The sequence below is a fragment of the Babylonia areolata genome, chromosome 18 (assembly GCF_041734735.1).
Source record: "Babylonia areolata isolate BAREFJ2019XMU chromosome 18, ASM4173473v1, whole genome shotgun sequence".
NCBI classification, from domain to species: Eukaryota; Metazoa; Mollusca; class Gastropoda; order Neogastropoda; family Buccinidae; genus Babylonia; species Babylonia areolata.
Genome location: NC_134893.1, coordinates 43486010 through 43513845, shown reverse-complemented (window position 1 = coordinate 43513845; position 27836 = coordinate 43486010). Strand labels below are relative to the sequence as shown.

Genomic DNA, 27836 nt, shown 5'->3' with positions numbered 1-27836 from the left:
TACTAAGTTCTGACGATGATGTCAGAACCTCCTCATCAACCAGTGCTGAAAACAAAAACATGCCACAAATAACTGACGTTCCCCATTCCACAGTGATTCTAAAGACGATTTTTCAGGATTTTCAGAAGATGACAGTGTTATATGAATGTGAGTTTGTGTGAAGCTTGTATGCATACCAAAAGACCAACCATAGATGATGTCAGTCTAATCTCTCTTGATCTTGTCTTCAGGGACGAAGTTCGTTATTTTGAATGTTTAAACGCTGATCTTATTCACTTTTCATCTTTTCTGCTTTGGTGTTCAACTTTTTTTCATGCACCTTATAACATGCTGTGTCTCATGTATTGTTAAAATGATTTTTTTTTTTCAAAAAAAGGTTGTTAATATATGTGAAGTGCCTTGTAGTCCATAAAATATGGTGGTAAACATCTGCATATGCCATGTGCTCAGTAACGAATGAATTAAATACACACGTGTAGTCTTTCATATACACAGGAATTTACGGGAGTTACAGGTGCACATGTCATCCTATCTCACATTCAGTCTATCATTTTACTTTATATTAAACCCTTAGAGGCAGTGAATTCCTGAAATTCAACTACGACTTCAGCCAGCTGAACTGTGCACATACCTCTGGCTGCCATCCCCATCAGGTTTCCACACCTCTTCTTCTGTCTCCCAGCTGTCGTTGCTTTTGCTATCTGTGCTCTCATACAATCCACTGCTGGTGGATTCTATCTCAGACGAGGAGTTGCTGTAGTCACTCATCTTAAAAGAAGAAAACACAACTCCTTAGTATGGATATCATCATTATCGTGATTATTATGATAATAAAGAAACTCCAGTTGTTTCAAAGATAACACTTTAAAGCAACATTATTCAACCACATTACATATTCCTTCATATTTCTCATACTCAAGGAGGAATTTTATACAGCCTGTTTGATTTCAAACATTCCCTCAAAGATCTCCCATAAATAAATCTAAAAATATTTCTAAAATAAAGGACCATCTCGTTCCATGTGTTCACTATACAACAATGGAATCAGAAATTTGACAGAAGTGATCAAAGCTGCATGTGTACCAAATGCAGTGTGGAAATCAACAATAATTATAATTATAAATGTCAAAACTTCAGTTCTTACGTCCCACACAATGTAGAGGTCCTGTGGATATGAGGTGGTGTAGGAGCCATCACTCCAGCGAACAAAGACAGTCCCTGTAGGATCCAGGCGTACTACCTGACCCACAGCCTGCAGCGTTTGTTCTGTGTCCTGCACATACCATATCAGCAATCAATGTCTTTCAGGATATGTCCACCACAGCATGCTACCATACAGCTGTGTTTGCTGTGCCCAAGAACCTTTCAATATAAAAACATATTCTCTCACACACACAGTGAGAGACACACAAAATGCATGTGCACAAAAACATGCACACCCACACGTGCACACACATAAAGCTCACTGCTCTGTAACAAATCATTGTCTGATAAACTGACAACACGCACTTGACCTGGTTTCCGTGTAATGAATCAAAAAAAGAAATTTCCTGTCTGCATTACTTGTCTACCCCTTTTCTTCAGACAGTCAATGAACAATGTGCTCTTCAAACAGGTTTGACAGCATAAATCTGAGGAACCTTTAATCAATACACCTAAAATAATGGAAAAAAATGTTACTGGCATAAAACCCATAAAAATTACCACTTAGTCTGAGTTTCATGTACAGTCTCAATTGTTATACAATAAAGCTTTCTTTTCACCCACAATGATAAAGCCTAATTTCACGTTTATTTCGAGTGTTCCTTTCCGAATATTTAATAGAAAAAAAAGAGATAAACTCTATTCCATTTAATATTGTAGTTTTAATATTGCAGTTCATAAAAAAAAGATCCATTCAGAAAAATTATTTCTGAGAAAACAACAGCAGTGAGGGTGCAAAAATCAGGCAGTGACTTTTCTTTTACACATTCAAATCACTTATCTAGACAATTATCATTGTGAATACTTTGTACGCTTTTTATCATATTTCTTGTATATATTATATGCATATATATATAAGGTTCTTACTTCAAAGCCAGACACTCGGATAACAGTGTTTCCTGGACGGAACTTGTAGTCTGGATGATCATGGATGTCATACACACTCACTTCAGCGTCCCTGATGACCTCTGTTGGACTGTGCACATCAATCACAAGTTGGAGAGGTAGTGTGAGTTTGTAAGCCAACTAGTGTACATATCCTAAATAAAAACAACAACAACAACAAAAGAAACTGAATCAAAATCAACAAAATCCTCTAACTTTTTTTCTTCAACGAGATATTTTCTCTATAAATCAACACTTTCTTCTTCTGGGTCCAGGAAGCCAGCATTGACATGTGAATGAATCTGCTGGACTATAATTGGACTTCCATCCAACCATTATTGGAATTTTTTCCACTGTGAGAACTGTGGATAGCAACACCGCAACAGAAGATTAGGGCATTTCTAACAATTTACCTACAGTTCAACAGAAAACAATAAAGCATATGAGGTTATCATACACTTAACGATGCACAGCTTAATTTCAAGCCTTATATTTTAAACACTGAAACATTCCTTTCTTTTTTTTCTCATCATTCTGAAATTAGCACAACAGATTTTAGATTCAAAAGGATACTTACAAAGTACCATGTCCAACTTCATAAGGTTGGAACCACTTGACCTGACAGGTCCTTTCAATACGATTGCAGCTTGTTATAACTCCATATTCAGTATTCGTTGATGGCGCTGAAACACGACATTTTACACATACAACTGATTGGAAGATTTGCACCATATTTGTGCTCTATAATTCCACAAGACACATGCTCTGCTACTCTCTCTCTCTCTCTCTTTCTCTCAAAACAACAACTGGATACCATTGCTCACATTGATCAATTTGCTCAATTTACTGATTTTTGTAATCAATAAATGGAAACACATGTCTCATAAAACACCAGGGTTTACTTTAGGTTTCGTATCCGTCATCACCACAGACACATACAATTTTGAAATGACCCATCGATTTGGCAGTCAGTCAGTCACTGGTTTTGGTAAAATCAGTCATGCTGGAAGGGCATTTCTCATTCTTCAGCAAAACAATCGTGACTGCAGTTTCAAACATTGAAAAATATAAAGATAATTGTTATTGATATTGCTATGCAGTTCAAAATTAAGCAGACAAACATTCTGAAAAAAAAAATCAAAACTTGTGCCAAGATAGGAAACAAAACAAGGAATGTTTGCGTATCGTGAACTGCAGCAGAATAAAGTGCCAATTAACTTTTTCCAGCTGGTCTCCTCAGCTGAGGATGGCTTCGATATGTGTGGATCATTTCACCATATGAAACCATCATCTACATCAAGGAGCATGCTACCAAAATGAACTGCCTAATGTCAAGAAAGATTAAAATAAATATTCAGAACATTTGCATTCTTTTCCTATCTGCAAGCGTCTGCAGAGTCTGAATCAGAGGTTTCCAGTGTTCACTGGCAACTGATGTGTTTACTTCGTTGATGTCACACAACAGTGCTGCTCTTTCAAGTAAAATCTAGTTCTGATCAAGATATATATGTACAACCGCAAGCACATTTTACTTGCATATATGACTTTTTATTTCATCATTTGAGCAGCATATTTTGTTTTCAGAGTATGTTATTGTTTCCAAAACCCAATTTACACATACTGACTTAAATCATATTATCCAAAAAGTGCATTTGGTAACTTCCTGTGTACATTTATAAACAAGAACAGAATTAAATAGTCTGCATATTATACTGTCATGCTACTTTAGGAAATTTGAAAGACATATTGCAACTATGAAGATTGATTTGGATTTCCACGAAGCAGATGAAAGTACTTTCCTAAAATGATGGTACTAGACTAACACAAGTGACAATTGCACTGCAGATCTGATGTTTTTTCAGCTGTACTGCTTTGGTTTTGCATTAACTGGACCATAATAATATCAACATTTGCTATCCAGAGCAGTCTGTCCACAGTGTGTACATATGTAGGGTATTCTTGGCTGTGTGTCTCTGTGTGTGTGTGTGTGTGTGTGTGTGTGTGTGTGTGTGTAGTTTAGTTTAACATCTAAGTGATATCAGACGAATACACAAAAAAAAAAAAAGAAGAAAAAAAGTATGTGCGCACAGGTGATGAGGCGTGGGGTACAAGATAAGAGGTGGTGGGATGACTATAGCGAGTAGTGGAAAACGAAGAGTTACAAAGGGCTGGAATGACTAACAGTGAATTATAACATGAATTACAACAGTGAGTTAAACATCTACATAACAGTAAAGAAAAAAAAAAAAAATTTTTTTTAAAAGCATGCTAATGATAACAAAAACGTGATCAGTCAAAGGTAGATACCAACTGGACTTTGAATCAACCATTCAGAAATTTTTTGAAGTAGTGAGTAATTATTCAAAACATCTCCTACAGACAAATATGTGTTTGGTGGAAACTGGTCGGCTAGTTTTTGAAAGAACAGTTGTCTTGTTTTTGGACACTTGACAAGTATGTGGTAGACATTTGACTTCTTTTCCACACAGACACTGTATATTTTTGCAAAATTTAGTTCAAAGGGCATTCAAACGGAATTAATGAATTAAATTTCTAACTGGTCTTGACTGGGAGACAGATAAATCATCTAACAAAGCCTTGGGGTTACTTGCTATAACTGTCTTCATACAGTGCCAGTAATAATGGCAGTTTAAATCTTTTAGCCTATGTTTATGTCTATCACTTGACACTTTTTCTATACACCTATAACATTCTTGTAGACCTAAAGGGATTCTGATGAGGATTGAGCCTTCGCTTTTTCGCGCTGCCTTTCTGGCAGCCTGATCTGCCTTCTCATCTGCAAAAATTCCACAGTGAGAAGGCACCCAAATGAAAGTTACATGGATGCCTTTGATCGATAATTGATGTACAATGTGTTTTATTTCTGTGATCTTCTCAAGGCCTGATTTTTTATTTGCAGATCTAAGTGCATTTAACGCTGATTTTGAATATGCACAAAGTAGGATGTGACTATCCTTTTTATGAAAATCCAGAATATAGTTTATAGCCATAAGTATGGCGATGAGCTCAACAGAAAAGACAGAAAGATATTTGCCCAGGTGGTACATTTTCTCACGGTTCAATTCCGGTATCACAAAAGCTGCTCCCGCACTGCCATCATCAAGAACCAAACCATATGAATAGATTTTAAAATAATTTCTTTATTCATTTTCTATATGAGAGCATACGGAGCTCTTCAGTATATTCGATGAATCATTTTTTTGTAGATTTGTGTAGTCCATATCAAAGTTTGGTTTTCTCAATTCCCAGGATGGTATGGTTGAGAATGACGGTATAACAGCAATATTTTTAAAATCAACTTCTGAATTGATGATGATATTTTCAGTAAATGTATTGATACGCTTTAGGGACTGGATTGTTCTGGCCCTTTTTGCAAAATCTTTGTCTGATTTTAAGTGTACTTCATTTTTGAAGAAAATGTCATACACTGAGCTTCTTAAAAAATTTTTTGTGGCAGAAACTTTTCTGTGTTCATCAAGGGGTAATACACCTGTTTCTCTATAAGTCCCTAAGACTGATGTGTGTGATGGGACTCCCAGAGCTAGTTTATAGGCTTTGCAATCTATACATTGCAACTTTTTAAAAAGGTATTGTGGTGCACTGAAGAACGCCTCCTGAGCATATGTCAACTTTGAACGTACAAGAGCGGTTGACAAAGATATGAGCGCTTTAACATCCTGTCCCCAATGTTGTGTGTGTGTGTGTGTGTGTGGGTGGGTGGGTGCATGCGTGCGTGCATGCATGCATGTGTGCGTGCGTGATTGTTCATACCTGCAATTTGTAGTATTGTGTTGGTGTGCAGACGTGTCGTTTTTTTCATATGCTGAGTTATGTTATTATGAACTTTTGTATATGTGTTGTTTCATGAACCGCGCTTAGAGTCCATTACATGAGGAGTTTGTGCTATATAAGTGTTTCATGAACAACGCTTAGAGCCCATTACATGGGGAGTTTGCACCATTATCATTATATTATTATTATCATTAAATAAAGTACGACACAAAATTTACCTGAACTGTGTGTGATATATGTGCCAGGAAAATACTCCAGTTCATCCAAATGATGCATAGGATATAACTCCACCGATGGGATATTCTTTTCCACTCTGCCATCCTGTCATAAACAATTTGAATTTTTTAAACACGGTCTTTGGTAGACTGACAGTTTCATGTTCATTATCTTAACTAGCTGGACATGTTCATTAGTGCCAAAAGAATATGATTCTTTATAACTCAATTATGATACCACTGATTGCTATGACTATAATACTCTAAATGAACATAAACAAATGCAACTGATACATCCAAAACAGAAGTGAACCAACAAAGATTCAAAGAAATTTCATCCTTTCGCCCCTTTTGGGGTGTGGAGGATACAATAACAATATATACTCATTGAATCACAACTTCAGTCCAACAATGTCTCCGAAACACACAAAAACGCACACACACATACGAACACTCACACATGCGCACTAACAATGATGATTTACAACAAAACAAATCATACTTAAACATATGGAACAGTATGTTCTAGATATAACTAAAGTTACACACCCTTTCCAAGTTTTATAAATTTACTTAAAATATTTTCTTCCCAGCACAGAATAAATTGCATAAACCGAACATTGACATGTTTGATTTATATTTATGTGGTATCAATTTATTTCAAATTACAATATTTTTTGGATGTTCTAAAACAATGAAATTCATCCCAAACAGTTCCTATTTTACATTCCTTGCAAATTCTGTTTCCTCTGTTTTTGCCTTCTCTTCTTCCTATTTTGATCTGCAATTTATGATTACTGCAAAAAAAAACTTTATCAAAGGAGAGAGAGAGATATATATATATATATATAAATAAAAAATAAAAATATTAAAAAAAAAAAATATATATATATATGAGATTTCAAAGAGACTGATTAGTAATCAAGTATTAATACCACCTACTTTCAAAGGTAAAGCAATGAAATCAATTCTGTTCATCAAGTTTGTTTTTGTAAATTCTATTTATCTGCTTGTTTGTTCTCAACATTCACAATCATTTCTTTGCAAACATACCTGCCATCCTGTTGGACTGAGTGTGTGTGTGTGTGTGTGTGTGTGTGTGTGTGTGTGTGAGTACATACATACATACATACATACATATATATATATAAAATCTCATGCTTTCATTTCTCTACATAAGCACATTAGTATGTAGATGGACATGTTGAAAACAAGAGACTTGTGCCTAGAAGTGAAACACAGACTAACGACAGTGTGCAGACAGTTTCCTGTCCCTCACTCACCTGCCAAATGACAGTGGCCAGGCTGTAAGTATAGCAGACTTCTGTTGCCACACGACTCCCTGGTTTCACAATGATCTCTGCCACAGGCCGTGTTCGCCTTGCCTGGCGGCTGGTCTTCCTCAGCGTCTTGATGGGAATGCCTATGCCCCTGTCACGCTTTCTCCTCTTTGGCCCAGAGGCTGAAGATGACAATGAGCCATCATCTGAATCAGTGCCATCTTTTTTGTCATCAACATCTTCATACTCATCATCAGCATCGCGGTCAGCCTCCAGGTCACCTGCTCCCTTCTCAATGGCAGTCTGACTGGACAATGTGTAGTTCTCTTTCCCATTCCCCTCCTTTTCCTTGGACTTCTCAGTTTCCATGGAAGTGGCATCGGTTTCTGCTGCCATTGCACCATCAGGAAGGCTTGAAGCAGAGATGGAGGAGTTGTCTGTGGTGGCAGTGGCATTGCTGGAGGAAGCAGACACCATTCCTCTTTTGCTTCCCTGAAGATTTTAAAACACAATGTCAAACCAAAGACACCACATTCCCAATGACAAACATGAATCCCAGGTTCACTTCTGCTGCTGGATCAACAGTCTTATCTGGACCAGTGTTCACATGAAACACAGGAAAGATTGACAGGGCAGAGTTTGGGAGAGGGAGGGGTTTCTTGCCTTTATAAAGTTATACATGCTATTGATGAAGACCATCCAGCAAGTGGAGACCGCTATATAGGAGGATCTCCGCATAACCATGGTGGTGGTGTTTACGACGGTGATGACAGTGATAGAAGTGGTGTTGATAATCATGAGGGTGTCAGTGGTGGTGTTCTTAACACTGATGACAGTGACAGTGGTGGTGTTGATGATTATATTTAAGTCAGTGGTGGTGTTCATAACAGTGATAGAAGTGGTGTTGATGATCATGATGTCAGTGGTGGTGTTCATGACAGTGATGATAGCAATAGAAGTAGTGGTGATGATCATGATGGTGTCAGTGGTGGGGTTCATAACATTGATGGTGGTGACAGAAGTGGTGTTGATGGTTATCATTATGTCAGTGGTGGTGTGCACAACAGTGAAAGAAATGGGGTTGATGATCATGATGATGTCAGGGATGGGGTTCATTACACTGATGATAGTGACAGAAGTGGTTCTGATGATCGTGATGGCGTCAGTGGTGGGGTTCATAAAAATGTTGATAGTGATAGAAGTGGTGCTGATGATAATAATGGTGTTAGTGGTGGGGTTCACTGTTAGATCCAGAATGCTAGTGTTTTGGTTTAGGCTTGTTACAAACCAAAGAACGTCTACACTGTCTTCAGTTGTTTATAGATGTCTTTTTAGTCTATACAATGATAACATACATCAGAACCAATACTTAAAGTATTCATACTGTATTGAATGAAATTGGATTAAGTTGTTTCTGGTTGAACCAACACAATTTAGAGGTACATCCTACATGGTTCAAAGAGAAAGTAAAACGTTTAAAAGATAAGTTTTTGCAAGATTGGTATAGACATGCTGATAACGATACTATGTATTAACGATACTATGTATATTAATTACAGGATGTTTAAACCAAACTTTGGCCAAGATGCTTATTTTACAGTGCTACCAAATAATTGTGTAATTCAATTCGTTAAGCTTAGAACAACTAATAATCCTTTGCCTGTCAATAGACTGCGTTTTGACAATTTACCCAGAAATGAAAGAATCTGTGATAAATGTTCCACAAACGACATTGCTGATGAGTTTCACTATTTGTTTGTGTGCTCATTTTTTGAAAGCATCAGACAGAAATGTTTATCTAGGTATTATAGAATCCGCCCAAACACCATTAAATTCCACCTATTATTTTTTAAAAAAAACAAAAACAAAGAATACTGTTAAAATTTAAATCCTTGGTTTCTGCTGTTCGCAGCTCTCTTTATTAATGTTTTGTCTATTGATACGATTTTTTTTTATTCAACTGATTTTTTTGCTGGTTTTTGTATGTTTGTATTATGAGTGAAAGAGTACTTGTCAATGTGTATATTAAGTGACTGAATGAATGAGCCTACTTCTTGTTTCTGACATCACTCTTTTTGTATTTATTGGATATGTGTAAATGATGAATGTATGTAATGTTTCAATGCCCCCAGAGGGCACACGAAATAAACTCCTTGCATTGCCTTGCCTTGCCATCTGGCCCAAGATGTCAAGATCAGAGTGGTGTCAGTGGAAAAAATCGTCTATGACCATTTACACATGTGGAAGTTGTCATGCTCAGTCTTTTGGGACCAATGCAGAGTGGTGATGATGGATTTCCTGGCAAAGGGTACCACAATTACCAGGACATACTACACTTCACTGCAGCAGACATTGTGAGAGTCCATCAGAAGCAAGAGGCATGGCATGCTGACTAAAGGTGTCTGCCTCCTGCAAGACAACACCCCAGTTCACAACTCACATGTTGCCCAGACAGAAGCAAAGTTCAGCGGCTATGAAATCCTTCCTCACCACCCCTTCTCTCCTGACCTCACACCATCTGACAGCCACCTCTTTTTGACCAAGAAGTCGTTTTTGAAGAGCAAGCACTTCCCAGACGATGAAATGCTTATTTCCGAGGTCAAGTCATGGCTTTTGGTGCAACCTGCAGACTTCTACAGACAAGGTCTTCACAGCTGCATAAAGCGATGTGATGTGAGAAGTGTGTCACTCTTGGTGGTACACTATGTAGAAAAAGACTAACAACTGTGCCAAGTTTCATTCCTCTGTCCATGGGAAGTGGGTCAGGGGAAATCTTTAATCAGCATACCTTGTATTCCATATCCGTTATGTAAAATGTATTACAAAAAGGTGTCTTTCAACAAACATATATTGCTTTATAGAAGATTACATTCAAACAGATCACATATCCAGAATGATTCATAAATACATGAATTCATAAATTCATAACTAAAAATAATCTCAGCCAAAAACTGTGTTCTCTGCTGTAATTTTTTTTTTTTTAATTGAAAAAAGCACAACAGCTGACAGAAACAGAAAAAAGGGGGAAAATACCTGATACAATTATGGCCTTACAGACAAATGTGCACATGCATGCACGCACGCACACAAGCACACACACACACACAAACCGTAGATCTACACAAGCAAATCTCCATTCCTGAGAAACAGGCCGGAGTCTGCACTAGTGGGTCATGGTTAAGTATGTGTAGTTAAATGGCAATTTCATGACAAATGACAAATTCTTGCTCAGCTTTCCAGGTGTCCGAACCAACTTTCTTCTTCATGAAGGCATTCTAAATACAATACGAAATCACCACCAAAAGTTAAATGTAGTTCTGACAGACAGATACAAACCTTTAGACAGCAAAACTTGGTTTTACATTAAGAAAGGAAACAAGAAGTTGGGGGTGGTGTGATAGGGGAGACTGAGAGAGAAGTGGATCGTGGAGTCAGGAGATAGGAAGTGAAAGCATACTTCTCTATGGAGCTTATACATTTATGATGATGATGATGATGATGTGCGTGCGTGTTCTGTTTAACTGTTTCAGATACTTTTTGGTTTGTTCTTGTTTGTATCTATGAACATGTATAATAAGAATGTAAAGAAAATGATCATTAAAAAAGAAAAATCCTGATCAGTATTTAGTATAACATCTGATGGCCAAGAACTCACCCTTCGGCGTGGTTTGCCAGACTCTTCAAAGCGTTGATGGTACAGGTCTTCTGTTTTATGGGTGACTTCAGCAAGATGCTCTGGGGACTTCTGCTGTGCAGCATAGGGCACAAAGCGATACTTTGGCAGCTGTGTCTCTGCTACATCGTCCTCTTTGATAGTATAGTACACCTTGTCCCCTAGCTTCAGAGCACAGTGCTCAAACCAGTCTATGAGCTGTAGTCTGCACAAAAAGTAAGACATTGTCAATTGTCAGTTACTTGAAGACAATGAAATTATGGAGATGTATACTTTGTAACCTTTCTGTTTCAAAAATACCACTTCCCAAGAAACTCTTCCAAAGAATCATTTTGCAATTGTTGCATTGCTAGATGTCACTTTCATTTTGACAGTCTTCAAACATGCAGCCACACACAATAAATAAGAGTGGATACAAACTTCATTCTTCAGGATTCATAAAAAATGGAACATGGGTAAACATGGCACAGAAGCAGATCAAATGACATGGACAATTTTTAGGTATTCTATAACGAGATAAGGTTATCATCAGCTTTCTTAAAGGTTTTATTGTATTGCACATGTGGTGGCCTCCCCCCTCAACCCCCTGAATGATTTACACACTGCATCCACTTAGGTTTGTCTGGATTAACTTGACTATTCATTCAGTAACACTGACTGTCATTTTCCTTGCTGACAATCTTTACTCTGCAATACTGTCTTGTTGGACTTCAGTTTGGCAATATCTAGCTTTCCACACTCAAGAGAGCACCATGGACAAAACACAATGTTCACTTACATGCACTACGCCACTAAAGATTGCAAAGAGCACCCTAATGAGGTCCTACCTGTTAATATCATCATCTTGAATTTTGAGTGGGGGCATATTCTCGCTGGTGGCTGAGATACTGGCTTTGGAATAGCCACAGCATATCCAGTAAACGTAGATGCAACGAATCTTCACCTGCAACACATTGAGCATATCCAGTAAACGTAGATACAACAAATGTTCACCTGCAATACATTAAGCATATCCAGTAAATGTAGATAAAACAAATAATCACCTGCGACACATTAATCATTTTTGCTTTAAATCGTCCTTCTTCTAGTTTACTATTACATAGCTGAGTCAAATCAATGAATTCTCTCTCGTTCTTTAAAATACAGTGTAATAGGGCACTTAAAAGCACCACAGAGAAAAACAGATGGCACTGAGCCAAATATAAAATGCTTATCAAATATGATTAATGTCAAAAACAAAAAAATTAATGAGAAGCAGAAGACAAGCCGCTTGAAAAAAGTCTATCTTAGAATACATATAGCTGTAAAGTGGTCAAGGTAAGCTCATAATGCTTGTATCATCTGAAATCTGAAACAATTTGTCTTTCATTATTATCCCAGTGCTCTTATTAAATTGTTTCCGATAAGACAGACCATGAGAAAGAAAACTAAAAACAAACACTCATAAAACATGCACATTCATGAACATGTATACCCACATGACAATTCACAACATTTGTAATTGTGGTGTAATGCATTATGTGATGATGTTATGCAACGTTTTGGCAAGCACTTCATGTGCGAGTATATGATGCATTATATGTCAAATCAAAATTAACACCAATCATAATTATCAAATAAATACCAGAGAACAAATGAGTGTCACCACTAACATCTTCCACCACAGCATAGAAGGTGGAGTTCTTCTTGTTCTCAACATTCTTGGAGTTGTAGAGAAGAGTGGGGTTAAGCCAGTTGGCATTGGACAGGTTGCGCAGCTCTCCTTTCAGCTGCTGGCCAGGATACCAGTACTCTTCGTTGAATGTAACAGTCTGTAAAGAAACAGAAAGAGACAATGCAGTTGTCACAGTTCTGACTGACATCAAAGAGTTAGCAAGCAAATGAAGGAGTTCTGAAAGTGAAATATGAGTGGATGAGAAGCTGTTCCATATTACCGAAATGACGCAAATGACTTCACACACATGAACTGGACACACATTTGTACACTGAGACACACTAATGGCAATGAAGATATGTAACAGAAGTAACCTCTTGTGGTTTAGCACAACAAAAAAACAAGAGGGAAAACCTGTGTGATTCCTGGTGCTTTAAAAAAAACAAAAACAATAAACAACTCAAAACTAAAAACCAAGAGTACAGGGAAGCTACCAGTACAATTTTACTTATAAATCACTCAAAATCTTGAAATTGATCATCATCTGAAAAGAGTGTGTATCGAACCAAAATTTGTGTGTTGGAAACAGAATAATGCCGCCTAAAACAGTCCACACTGATCCGCATTTCATCATTTTACAATCATATTATTAACATCAAGATTGATCAAAGTTTCATTCATTCCCAGGTTTCATTATGGGTGGCTCGGCTGATTTGATTTGAAGGCCTTACAGAGATTGATACCCTTTCAAAATGTTTGCACAAAGCAGACTCATTACTGAAAGTTATCAGGAATACTTCTCATTACTATCCATAACCAAAACATGTTAGCAGACTTAAATGTGTTAGCAGACTACTACTGTTCACCACTGTGAGTTACAAAGAATGTCGTTTACTTCTGATCCTATCCACAACCTTAAAATCACCAACCTCAGGGCGCTTCTCTGAGATATCTTCCAAATATGTTGCATCAGAGTCATCCAGTTCACATCTGCAAGCAGAAAGTCAATTAAAACAAAGTGAAAGCTGAGCAATGGGCATGTATCATTTTTTTTTTAAAAGATAAAAAAGATAAAAATGAAAAACACTGTAATGGAAAAGAAACAGTATTAAAAGGAAATTTTCTATCTAAAATTACGTTTAAATAACATACTTACCGTGACCCAACTAGTGCAGACTCCGGCAGGGGTCTGACATTCCTGTCCTGTGCAAACTACTATCCGCCCATGCGGAGAAAATGAAAGTACTACGGCCGATCACCTCCCGGAAGTAGGTAACGTCCCCTTTGTCCCCCTGGCTAGCGCCCTCTTTTGATTAAAACTAATTTTAACTCACTCCGGACAAATACTTTTCTCCCTTGCTTTCCCCTGCAGACGACCCATTTGTTAGGGTTAGGAAAAAAATCACAAAAAATACAAAACACAGAGTAACTGAATGATACTCCCTGTACTTGACCCACTGACCCCTCTTCTAACGTTGTGTGCCCAACCCCCTCCCTCTCTTCACAGCCCTCAGAAGCTGGGTCAACGTCAGTACCTTTTTGCTGGTGGCTTTCTTCACTGCAGATACTTTATTCAACATCTTCATCATCCTCGTCGATGTTGAAACCTTCAGTTCAAAGCATTTCGATCACTTCAGCAGCAGTAAAAAGCCGCTGTAGTGATCTAGTTTGCTCCAAAAATTTCCACTTGTATCGCCTGCGACATCATTTTTGATACATATGCAGATTAGCTCGTCATGTGGGGTACCAAGGTCAACGGCTGGCCAGCAAGTGCATGGTCATGGAAACGTCACGAAGAAACTCTCCATTCGACCCTTGACATGTTTGCAATGCCCGGTGCTACCCCATGAGGAAAACATGGACAAATTTTTTAATGTCGAAACCACTATAGCATTCTGTCATCCAGAACACTACCTTACGTCAGGAACGCTGTAACGTTCCATTGTCCAGAGTGAGTTAATGCAATACAAAAGGCATATCAGCTGAGAGGCTGGAGCATTAGACTTTTATCCTGTAGGTCTGAGTTTCAAATCCCAGAAATGCCTAGAGGGTTAATTTAAGGATTAAGATTTTCAATTTCTCTCAGGATACTGTAGTAAGTGCAGACCTACAGGTACAAATGCCTTCATAAATCAATGCCTGTGAGTATACCTTGGTTAAACATCCTGTAATATATGTCAGCAATCAGTAATATATAAGCAAACAAACATAACATGCACCAGACCCTGAAATTGGTGAATGACTACTTCAATGACTGTAAAACAGTTTTATTACATGTAAAACCAGTAATGAGTGAACATGGTAGTTGCAGCCCATGAACAGAGAAAAAGCACAAATACTGTACCAGAAATTGAGAAAACTATGGAGACTGAGAATCAAAAGGAAAAAAAGTCCCCCAATTTACCTGGCTCCATCTGAGAGGACAAGAGTGATGACCTCAACTACCTCTTCCACACGTCCCAACCAGTTGTCCAAGGTCACATAGCCATTCTCAAATTTCTGAAATCACCAAAAACTTTCACTGAGCCTCGAACCATGTATCTACAGATCTGTTAGATAACAGCCATCTTAATGTCTTTGTTGATCAACACAGCATAATTCCACACTTATTTTATACACAGAATTAGACTTAGAGAGAAATGTGCCCATACAGAGAGTAAGTTTTAAAATCTAATGGTTCCTTTAAACGATATAAAATAGGTCAATGATTTTGTGGAAAAATGATGGAGTGAGACAGGTCTCTGATCTGATTCAAGTATTGTAGAGAAATTATCACCTACTGTAGCCTTGCCCTTTCCCCATCCCCTGGACTTTCCATTAGCTAAAAACATGGTATTTTACCAATTTATTATGCACCTGACAAAAAATTACATCTACAAAAAAAGCCTGCCCCATATCTGTTTCCACAATCAATCATGAATGAAAGAAAAGAAAAAAAAGAGATACACAAATCAAACACACACATATTCAAACATTTGTCTGAAATTCATACTGTTGCAACATGATTTGCAACGGAACAGCAGACACCCTTCTCATCCTACTATCATCTCCCCAAGCTCATCTCTCCTTTTTGCTATGGATAAGCTACTCAATTCGCTGACAAGTATGGGTAAAATCTACAAACACTAACTGACTTTACTTCAGCCAGGCACCTTTCACATGTTTCCTTTGTTTTTTGGTGGGGCTGGGGGTGGGGCTTGTTTTACTTTGTTAAATGAGTTAGTTTAATCAATGCTTTTTTTCCCCCAAAAAGTCAAGGTTTCTACTGAATGTGACATTTTTCAGGGCATCACAGTTTATCATTAAACACAGCTTCATGGATACAGAGCAGAAAAATACCAGTTATATGCACTGAATACCAATGGCAATATAATTATCATATATTAACACTCTGGACGAATAGTTTTCTCCCTTGCTTTCCCCTGCAGACGACACATTTGTTAGGGTTAGGAAAAAAAAAAATCACCAAAAATACAAAACACAAAGTAACTGAATGAAACTCCCCGTACCTGACCCAATGACCCCTATTCTAATGCCGTGTGTATGCCCACCCCCTCCCTCTCTTCACAGCCCTAAGAAGCTGAGTCACTGTCAGTACCTTCTGCTGGTAGCTTTCTTCACTGCAGATACTTTATTCAACGTCTTCATCATCCTCGTTATGTCGAAACCTTCAGTTTGAAGCATTTCAATCACTTCAGCAGCAGTAAAAAGCCGCTGACATGATCTAGTTTGCTAAAAAAAAATTTCCACTTGTATCGCCTGCAACGCCATTTTCGATACATATGCAGATTAGCTTGTCATGTGGGGTACCAAGGTCAATGGCTAGTCAGCGAGTGTACAGTCACAGAAACCTCACGAAGAAACTTTCCATTCAACCCTTGACATGTTCACAATGCCCGGTGTAGCTGTGATTTTTATGCTACCCATGAGGAAAACATGGACAAATTTTTAACTGTCGAAACCACTATAGCATTCCGTCGTCCGGAACACTACCTTAAATCAGGAACGCTATAGTGTTCCATCGTCCAGAGTGAGTTAACCTGATTAACTTATCTGACTAACAAAAAGATGTCAAATGTATATTTCTGATATATTCTTTTTACCAGCTGATGAAGACCTCATTACTTTGATGTCAGTGACATTGTCCATCCTGCTTACTTAATGACTCAGACGAAATCAAGTCCACTTCTTTACTTTCTGTCTCAAAAAAAAATTCCAGAAAAATGTAAAACAAAAAACAAAAAAAGAAAAAAAAAAGACATCTTTATTAATGATGAAAAGCCCACATATTTCAATGCACACAACGCATATACAAACACACACACATGATACACGAAACATTAATGCACATGTATGTAACTGACCTGCAGCTGTATACATGGTGAAACCAACTTAGAATCAACATTATAGATGTACTTGTCAGTGCCAGTGATGTGCAAATGGCATGCCACTTGTAGATCCTGCACAATGCCACACTGTGTCTCTTGACCTGGCACAAATTTCCGCACAACATCGGCCACCATCAACGCTCGATCAACTAACAGCACCTGCACACATTTCATTGATCAGAATTAAAACAAAAGCAAACAAAAATGTGCTATGCAACTTTATACAAGGCTGATCAAAGCAGTATATGTAGCAGGCATCCTTCAGACTCTGGAGACTATGGAGTTGTGCTCTGGGTGTTGTCTCTGGCACAGTGTCAGTTATAGCTTGATAAGCCTATTCTAGAGTAACAGTCTGTTCCACACTTTGTGATACAAAGTCCAGTGCTGGTCTGTTAGTCAGACTCTGGGCCTTTCTTCTTTGCCATTTCACCTTTAACTGTTGAGCAAGTGTCTCTTCAACCTCTTAGGCCTTTCTCCACTGTCTACCTCAAGGATCTCCATAAGGGAGGATTGATTGTTCAGAAGCTACAGTTTTCCATGTTCTATATATATATATATATATAAAACCAAATATTACATTAAGTTACAATGTAGTTTTAAAATGTGAATATAAACATATAATAAACAGAAACATGCTGGATTTTTTTTTTTTTTTTTTTTTTTTTTTTGCACTCATTCACATGTCACAACTAACATTAGGACTATAAAAACAAGGTCCATCCAGTTCCATTAAATAACTTCTCTTCAACATTTTTTCTACCATTAAATACACACTAAAAAAGCACTATAGAAATTTGCAATTTTGCAGCAAACAAACACCTGCGGCAAGTCAGGCAACAAAAGACTGCCAATAAGTGCCATGTTTACTTTCACTGTAGTTTCAATTTCACTTTCAGTCATATTATATATATATATATATATATGTGTGTGTGTGTGTGTGTGTGTGTGTGTGTGTGTGTGTGTGTTTGTTTGTGTGTGTGTTTGTAAATAAAAGCTCTGTACTGATTCTGAAAAATGTTTTAGAAAACTATAAAAAAAAAAATTTTCCACTGTTCTCTGTCAGTGTCACAGAGACTGGGCATCTATGACTAGTTCTTCATTGTACTGAATTTCATTTTGTCTGTTTTTTTTGTTTTTTTGTTGTTGTTTTTTTTTGTTGTTGTTTTTTTCATAACCCTGGGGGTTGGCTGCAGAGGGGGATTCTGAGGAGGGTATCCCTGCCAAATAATCATCGTATCGCTGGAGCATACACAACCCTGAATTAAAGCATTAGGTCATTAATATTAGTGGCTTACAAGGTTACAGTTTCACTTTCACAGTTTCAGTTCCATTTATCTATTTCTTTCAACTTAAAAAGGGGACCAGATGCCTAACCTTTTGCGTAACCTAACATGCTGATCAGTCAAGAGACTGATCAGCGATTCCGGATTAAACGAAACTGGCATCTGCTTCTTTTCTCAGCAGATGTAGTGTACGGTATATTGATCAGTCCACACCCTTTGACACCTCCTTGAAACTGAAACTTTCAACTTAAGATCAAGATTCGGTCTCGTGCACTCATTATACAATGATTTAACTGACTGAGGAAAATCATCACTGGATAATTTTTTTGTTTGCTTACATTAAATATCTAAATATCACGAGGTCTTCAAATAGTAAAAATCTTAGTGATCGATGTCATGTTTACTGAATCTAATATCCTGACATCTTGTGATCCAAGTTAATCAATCATCAACCGTTAAGAACCTTGTTTTCTGGAGTGTTGTACGACTCTTTTCCTCTGGGATGCCATGCGATTCTGACACAACCTCTCCTGCAAAGGTCATGTCGAGGGTCTTCTTCGTCGCTGCTAACACTCTCTGAATTTTCCATGACCAGGCCATAAATATAGCCATTGTCTGGCGTCACATGGCAGACCACATCATCTTCGAAGAGACTGCACGCAGCCATGTTTGGATGTTGCGCGAGGAATTCTGGGACGGAACGTTTGGCATGGATTCAATGAGTGGTCGAAAAATATATGTATTCAAAAAAGATGGTTGAGCCTCGTTTTTGTAAATTAACGAAGTTAAATTCTTTTCACTCTGCATTTGCGTAACACACTTTATTTAGTGACACAATAACTACATTATCCTACTGCTAAATTAGTGAACCGTTACTGTGAGAAAAAATAATCACATGAGTGAATGTTCTGACATTATTCAATTTCAGTGTGTGTGAGTGTGTGTGTGTGTGTGTGTGTGTGTGTGTGTGTGCCAGTGCGTGCGTGCGTGCGTGCTTTCACTGACACCGGCCACTGACACCGCAACTGAACCGCTGAACCGGTGCCACCGAGTGTGTGTCAGTGTGTGTGTGCTCAGTAGTGTGTGTGAGTCAGGGTGTGTCAGTCACGGTGTGTGTGTGTGTGTGTGTGTGTGTGTGTGTGTGTGTGTGTGTGTGTGTGTGTGTGTGTGTGTGTGTGTGTGTGTGTGTACTGTGTGTGTGTGTGTGTCGGTGATGTGTAGTGTGTGACCGACGGTGTGTGTGTCCGAGTCAGTGTGTGCACGGTGTGTGTGTGTGTGTGTGTCAGTGTGTGTGTGTGTGTGTGTGTGTGTGTGTGTGTGTGTGTGTGTGTGTGTATGTTTCAGTGTGCCGTGTGTGCGGCCGCGGCAGCCGCGGGGTACTATGATGATCCGGGCAGTGGGCGTGAGCCCCCGGCACCGCCGGGCGGTCAGTACGGCCGCCGGTGGGACACACGGTGACAAACGCGAACACACACACACACACACACACACACACACACACACGCCGCACACATACACACACACGCACGCACGCACGCACGCACACACACACACTAACATGCCGTGCAGCGTGACTCGACGTCACTAGTGAGTCTCTCCACAGACTTGAGTTCGTCCTCTCTGTCCGTCTCCCGGCTAAGGTCAGTTCATTGCGGAGTCGTGTCCCGCTGTAAATTTGTTTCTGTGCCGAGTGGCGGTTTGGTGAACCACGACAGATATGCACACACGCAGGACAACTGAATGCATGGATTATGTCCGAAGAGTGACCCGTTCATTACTCAATAGCCGCGGTAACCGCGTGACCACATGGGAAGCGAGAGACCGTGCGGAGTCAGTCTGATAGAGCGCTGGCACCGAGGATCGAATCCCCGCACACTTGCCAGAATGTTCTCTTCCTCTACTCAGTCGCAGCGGTGACCTGGTCGCACTGAAGTCAAAGTTCCGCGGACGGATGAGACAACTGTAAAACGACTGATGTCCCCGGCGTCAGTGTCAGTGTAGCGGCATACACTTAGTACATATAAACTGGAAACAACGGCAGCAAGATTCCCTGGCAAAAATACACTGTGCAGGCCGCTATGCCGCCTTACGGTGTTAGCCTAGTGACTCACCGTGGCTCTGTGTGTGTGTGTGTGTGTGTGTGTGTGTGTGTGACACTGAGTGTGTGTGTGTGTGTGTCAGTGTGTGTGTGTGTGTGTCGTGTGTATGTCAGTGTGTGTGTCAGTGCCACCGTGACGGCCGTGTGTGTGTGTGTGTGTGTGTGTGTCAGTGTGTGTGTGTGTGTGCCGTGGTGTGCCGCCGTGTGTGTCAGTGTGTGCCGGTCAGTGTGTGTGTGTGTGTCTGTGTGTGTGTTTGTGTGTGTGTGTATGTGTGTGTGTGTGTGTGTGTGTGTGTGTGTGTGTGTGTGTGTGTGTGTGTGTGTGTGCCAAGGTGTCACCGTGAGTGTGTGTGCATGAACCTCAGTCTTCGTGCCAGTGTGTACTACTTGCCGTCAATGCCGCAGAACTGGAATTGACATAAATACTGACTAGTGACGCACGTTGCGCCGGTTCAGTTGCCGCGTGAGTAATTCACTGACCCCGGCGGTGTTCACCGGCTCTTCGGCGGATATGTGTTTTCGGTGGGTTATGGATACAGTAGCATACCGTTCAGCATACACGTACACCCCCGAAAACGAAGTATGGATGCCTACATATTGTGGGGTCAGGTAAAAATTGTTAGCATGAACGTAACATGAAAAGCCCACTCATACATATCGAGTGAACGTGGCCGGGGGGTTGCACACTGAACTTGAGAAGAAGCCGACTACACGCAGCCCATTATCATACTGAGTTACTGCCGAGGGCCCCATTCAGCCATAGTCCACTGAGTTATGGGATCCAGTTTGTCCGGTCCCCATTGCGATTTGGAACAATCACCAACTGCGACTGAACCAAGAGGCGAGTAGTCACTACTGATGTATGACTTCAACCGCACCGGCTACTGGTTTCGTCTCGATCGAGACTGAATAAGACTGAGTCACCACAAAGCCACAACTGATCCAGACAGAACTGACTTGACCAGGTCACAAGTGACTCAGTGACTGTATGAGACCAACAACCGGGTTCGGTTTTAATTATTGTTGATTTCAAGCCAAAGAAGAACACCCTGCAACCTTACACATGACTCAGTAACTCGAAAGCAGTCCGGAAGTAATTATGCTTATGCTCCATATCGATGAATACATGCAGGCGCTATTCATTTCCACTTCTACTTTGTTGACCATCCGTATTTGGTCGGAATGTGCTTCCATCCTCAGCCTTTTCTCTAGTGTTAATTTCCCAGCTGCCTTTAAGTGACTGAGTTATCAATGGCTGCTGTGCAAACCCTATATCCTCCCCATCAAGTCCTCCACTGATATATAACTTGAGGTCGACGCAGGCCGGCAAGGTGGTCGGGTGTATTCACTGGTCACTGACATCAGTGCTTTTCACATCAGTGCGCGGTGTCCAGAAAGGACTCGCTGGAGATGTGAACTCAACAGAGGTACCCCTCTTTCTTTGTAGTAGTAGTAGTAGTATAAGGACTGGCAAGTCATCTGCCAAAACCTCTCGGCTTTTTTCTTACTGACGTCCCCATCGAACTGAATCTTCATCTTCACTTCTTTCATTTTACTGATTTTATTTATTTATTTTCTTCTCTTGTTGATCACGTTTTTGTTGGGCGGGGTCCGCAAGTACCACTTCTGCAACAGACTTTGTTTTCATTCTTTATCAGTAATAAAAAACAACAACATTCTTTTGAGATGGTTTTGGTATCAAGGAGATTTTTTAACGTGTTAGTATTTTGTCAGTGCAAGTTTAACTTCGGTTGGTAGTGCATTCCATATTTCAGTTATTTCACTGATAACGGTTAGTCAGTAGCCAATGTGATCGAATTTTTTCTAATGTCAGTGGCGTCGCAGTGTTCTAAACAAGTTTTCTTTAACGAGTTCCTTGTACTATTATAATCCGACATTCTAGATATATGTTTTGCATTCACATCATTTATGTTATTTAATATCTTAAAAGTTTCGATCAAATCTCCTATTAATCTTCTACCTTTTTAGTTACAGTACCTACGTGAGTGCAGATTTAAGCCGGGTATGCAAGTCTTCAGTTGTTGTTACTCATATTCTTGCATTCTTTTAATAATTTCGTTGCCCTTCTTTAGACCCTTTCTATTGCCATAGATTGTCTCTTGAGGTATGGGTGCCACACAATATTACCATATTCCACATGTGATCTAACTAATGCTTTATGTAGATTGAGAAATATATCTTTATCTAGGTAATTGAAGGTTCTCTTAATTACACCAATCATTTGATTAGCTTTATTTATAATATCATCTATATGTCCAACACTTAAATCCATGTGGAATCGATAACAGAAGAAGACTCGTTAAATGGAAAGGGAAAGGCAACAAAACGTTTTTGCGTAACGATCACCGGAGTGTTGTTCAATTCCAAAAGCCAATCCAATATAAAAGAAAAAAAAACCATTCAGAAACAACAAAAATGGCGTCGAGCTTGGCGAACATGGCATTCCTCAGAACTAGTCGAATGGTATTTCCTATTTTGAAAAGCAGCACATCAAAAACTCTGGTTCCATCGAGCAGAAAAGTATATACTGAAACAGGTGCAGTTCTTGCCAACCCAGTTCGTGTCGATTCGGCCTGATCAAAGTTGCGTGCACAGTCGCCCCGTTTCTGCTCACGGGAGGAATGCTGAGTCGTGAGTTCGCAGCGTTACTGGAGGAACACGAACTCTTCGTTCCAGAGGACGACGACGACGACTAAGTAATTTACTATTATTTTTAAACAGTTGGAGAAGTAGAATATATGGTAGTGTGCTCAGATTTACCTGATCACCCCCAATCCCCTGTCAGAATGGTGAGGATGGGAGGGTATGTGATGCCTGATGGTGATGCACAATCAAATAATGCTGATTATAAAAATCTTTCCACCAAGCACGAAACAGCATCAAGTCATTGAATGTAAAGATTCAGAAGAGGATGATGTAGAGTTTGTGTTAGTGATGTTGAGCAGGCTGACAATTTAGATAAACCAGTTGAATGCCAGAGGATTTTGTAAAAGATTGCTCTCCCATTGCCAGGGAATTTGGAGGATTCAGGGGTAATAGATTATTTGCAATTTCATGATAACACTTGTAAGTGAATAAATGTCCCAGCAATGCCATATGTCGGTTTGGTTAAGATAAAAAGTCAAACATGTGGAGTGTTGGCCAGGAGGTAACTTGTCCGCCTAGGAAGTGAGAGAATCTGAGTGCACTGGTTGGAATTACACTGGCAGTTCCCAGTATTTTCTTGTCCTCCACTAGACCTTCAGTGGTTGTCTGGATGCTAGTCATTCATATGAGACGATAAACCCAGTTCCAGTGTGCAGCATGCAGTTACTAGAGTTAGTGCATGTAAAAGAACCCAAGGCAACAAAAGGGTTGTCCCAGGCAAAAATCTGTAGAAAAATCAACTTCATTAGGAAAACAAAATTGTATGCAGGAAAAGATAAAAAAATAAAATAAAAAAAATAAAAAAGGCAGGTGGCGCTGTCAGTGAAGCAACATGCTCTCCCTCAGGAGAGCAGCCCGAATACTTATTCTCAGCAAGTGAGACTTCAAGTTTTTTTTACAAGTTAGAGTGCCCCCTTTTAGAGGAGAGAGCACTCTGATGATATTCTTTTCAGTCTGGGTGTTTCTGTTCCGACAAAGTGTCTACAGTGCATCTGGTTTGTCTCCTATATAAATAAATCAGTCAACTGATTGGTGACAAAAAGATAGAAAAAGTAAAAAAAAAAAACCCAGATGATTCCTGTCTATGATCTGTCAACCCTAGATTTCAAGAAAATCATGGAAGACAGGCTGTTATCATCCCTGGCTGTGAACTTGATTTCTGTGAAAAGAGTAAAATGACAGCTGAGCCACCATGCCCACTTACCATGCCTTCTGTCTGGCCTTCGATGTATTGTTTTACACCTCTCCTCTATCTCTCCTCCCCCTGTTCTCAAATTACTTGAAAGTACCGCACCTTCACTGTCAGTCATGATCACTTGCTCAGAAATTATGTCTGATTGGATAGATGGAACAAAGAGAAAGTAGGATATGTCAGTTTTATCAATGTCATTGACATCACCTTCGAGTTCAAACCAATCACAAGACAAGCAGATTCATCTCGCATCATTTTACTCATACATAATCATCAGCACAGCTCGCAGAATTGTTTGAATGCGCTTACTGGGACCACTGTCTTCACTTGATGAAGTATCCGACACCTTTTTGGCATATGAGGCAAATGCTCTTTAAGCACACTCCAAGTGGTCCAGTAAGCAAATTATTATTGAGAAAAAAAGGGTCTTCCACTGGAAGAGTGCTCACTAAAATAGTATGCCTATAATCCAGACACATTAAACTAAATATTCAGAGTGTGTTTATGCTCATTGTACCAAACTCAGATGAAAGATAAATCGAAATACACGCAGATCGTCAGTGGACGTCTTATAGGCACTATGGCAAACTTTTTTTTAGAACATCAGCTGAGGTCTCATAGGCACTCAACTGGTTAATCTACTGTTCTGGTGGAGGAGGGATGCACACACATGCTTTTTCAGTTTTTGTAAAGTATCAAGGTGTTTCTGTTTAGAATATGTTACAGTAGCCTAACGTGAGGCATCATCTCCCATTTTTATTTACTGGAATTTTGTTGTAAAACAACATAAGTTGTGTACCAGTGTAGCCTATATGGATCATATATGGATCAGTCAGCATGCTTTGAGTTTGACACCTTAAAACTTAAACTGATATGCTATACATATGCTTAAAAAAATGTTGGGGGGATGTATTGAGGGGGGTGAGGGGCTGATGCCTGACTCACACACACACACACACACACACACGCTTACTCACTCACTCACTCACTCACTCACACACACACACACACATTCATACATACACTCACTGTCACAGGGTCTGCTGATACAGCTTGCATATGATATGTAATGGGATTACAATATATTTTATTTGAGGATTTACTGATTTTTCCAGCTGAAATTTGAGAAGAATAATTCAAGTTGTTATTACTAGTATAAGATGGCTTGTTGTATGATTGTTCTGAAAACTGCAACTTACTGGGGTTTGGAACTATATAAAAATATATATAAAATTGTCCCATATTGGAACACCTTCTTATGTCTGATATGCTGGCATGAAATTTTGTTGTTGTTTTGGGCCAGAAATGTATTGAGCAACGTGAGTATGTATGCGTGTGTTTGCAGAGTTCAAATTTAGTGGGTGCCCAGGTGCAAATGCTATGAAAAGTTGGCTCGAGCATGCAGATTTTCTGACGAGAGTGCCCATTTGGAACTAAAAAATTGATAGCGGCGAAAGAAGATTAATTAAAAGACACTCCAGGAAAGCAAGCTTGAACGGGGTCGATCGAAACGTAAAGTGTCGTTTGCTGCAGCTCGCTCGTGAAGCAGCATCTTTGCGTGCACAATCGGATGTTGACGTTCATGGCATGTTAGCAATGAACCGTCACTTACCGTGTTTCCCATTTTCAATGTTAAAAGAAAGGCTCCTGAAACAGAGACGAAAGATCAGGTTGACAAAAAGAATAAACAGCAGGAGTATGATTTCAAAGCGCCAGGGCATGCACAATGAAGCCTGGCAGAAAGATTTTTCTTAGCACACTGTTGAAACAAAGGAAGATTTTATTTCATTTTATTATGCTGGCACCCAAAACCAAAATTGGGCACTCTGATGTTTTGTCCAGAGTGCCTGACTGGCACTCTTCTCTTCTTCTTCTGCGTTCACTCGTATGCACACGGGTGGGCTTTTACGTGTATGACCGTTTTTACCCCGCCATGTAGGCAGCCATACTCCGTTTTCGGGGGTGTGCATGCTGGGTATGTTCTTGTTTCTATAACCCACCGAACGCTGACATGGATTACAGGATCTTTAACGTGCGTATTTGATCTTCTGCTTGCATATACACACGAAGGGAGTTCAGGCACTAGCAGGTCTGCACATATGTTGACCTGGGAGATCGTAAAAATCTCCACCCTTTACCCACCAGGCGCCGTCACCGTGATTCGAACCCGGGACCCTCAGATTGAAAGTCCAACGCTTTAACCATTCGGCTATTGCGCCCGTCTGACTGGCACTCAAAAAAAAGAGAGTTAAATTCAAACCCTGATTTGTGTGTCTTTGTGTGTGCAAGTTTTCACATTAATATTTTACACTGACATGTGGTGTATGTGTATAACTATATATATGTATGTGTTTGTGTTTAAGAAAGTTCTGTCAAATAGCACTAACAGGTTGTTTTTTTAATGGGTAAATTCCATGTTTAGAATTTGGATCTTCACATTTTCTTTCTGGAGTGCATTTGTTAAGGAGAATTTTATTTGTTCAGAACATTAAAGATATTGTCATTTGTTGCTAAAGAATCAAGAATATTTTATCCAGCTGGGGCTTGAAGGCATGCATTAACATCACTGGTATTTGAATAAGAACTATTATACACCAACATAAACTGCAATTAAAACGATGAAATGGGTGATACAAACATATAAACAATGATCAAATTGTGGGTCTTGTAATCTTTCTCCACTTTCAAGAACACTCTCCTCCCCTTCAAAAAATTACAAAAAATAAATCTGATTTCATCATTTTGGATTGAATATTTCTTTGGGGTGAACTCATTTCAAATATCTGCAAATCTGGGGCATTCTGTAAGAAAATGAAAATTGTCTCAAATCACATCCATATTGCAGTTACAAGTATAAAATTTATGTGGAATATGACAACTACCAGTCTTAACAAGTAAATTGTGACTGCTACACCTCAGCTGTAAGTTATGATAAGATGTATTTTTGTAACAATTTGATTGGGAATATATATTTATCTCTTCCAAAGTAAGCTGTTGAGGTTTTTTTGTGTTTTTTTTTATATATAAAGTAAACATTTGTTATTATTTTCCAGGGCTGTACACATTATTATTTTCTAATACCTATTTTTGTTTGAAAATGACCACTCTCCAACAGAGATGACAAACGCTATGACTGGCCATGCTGTACAAATTGCAGCGCAACAAAGTCAACATGCCCTCCCTGAGATAACTTATCCATTCACTGCCGCAACGACGACAAGCTCACCCAGAACAGCTGTCCTAGATGTATTGTAGGACACAGCATAGACAAGCAGGATTCCTCACAAGAACAATTTGTGACTGGAATGCCCTGCACCAGACAGCTACTGTGTTTATTGCGGCCAACACTACTGGCACCTATGTGTCAAGGGTGTAACAGTGGCTGCCAAATGCAAACAACTGACTCCCCCACCCCCCCTTTTTTTTGTGAACCGCCAAAGAAGGAAGAAAAAGAAAAAAGGAGCTGTGAAATTATTTTTTAAAAT

At 39.3% G+C, this 27836-nt stretch overlaps 1 protein-coding gene across 1 annotated transcript in view; it reads right to left on the bottom strand.

Moving 5' to 3' along the window:
- Nucleotides 1-19067, bottom strand: part of LOC143292798 ((E3-independent) E2 ubiquitin-conjugating enzyme UBE2O-like) — a 33726-nt gene extending 14659 nt beyond the window's left edge. The window contains exons 1-13 of the mRNA XM_076603380.1: nt 18858-19067; nt 17088-17270; nt 15128-15222; nt 13653-13713; nt 12722-12880; nt 11897-12012; nt 11052-11274; nt 7400-7888; nt 6120-6222; nt 2666-2771; nt 2071-2179; nt 1145-1273; nt 632-768 (exon numbers count right to left, since the gene is read on the bottom strand). Of these exons, the coding sequence (XP_076459495.1) occupies nt 632-768; nt 1145-1273; nt 2071-2179; nt 2666-2771; nt 6120-6222; nt 7400-7888; nt 11052-11274; nt 11897-12012; nt 12722-12880; nt 13653-13713; nt 15128-15222; nt 17088-17270; nt 18858-19061 (2114 nt within the window). The 5' untranslated portion in view covers nt 19062-19067. The remainder of the gene's footprint in view (nt 1-631; nt 769-1144; nt 1274-2070; nt 2180-2665; nt 2772-6119; nt 6223-7399; nt 7889-11051; nt 11275-11896; nt 12013-12721; nt 12881-13652; nt 13714-15127; nt 15223-17087; nt 17271-18857) is intronic.
- Nucleotides 19068-27836: the final 8769 nt, after the last annotated feature.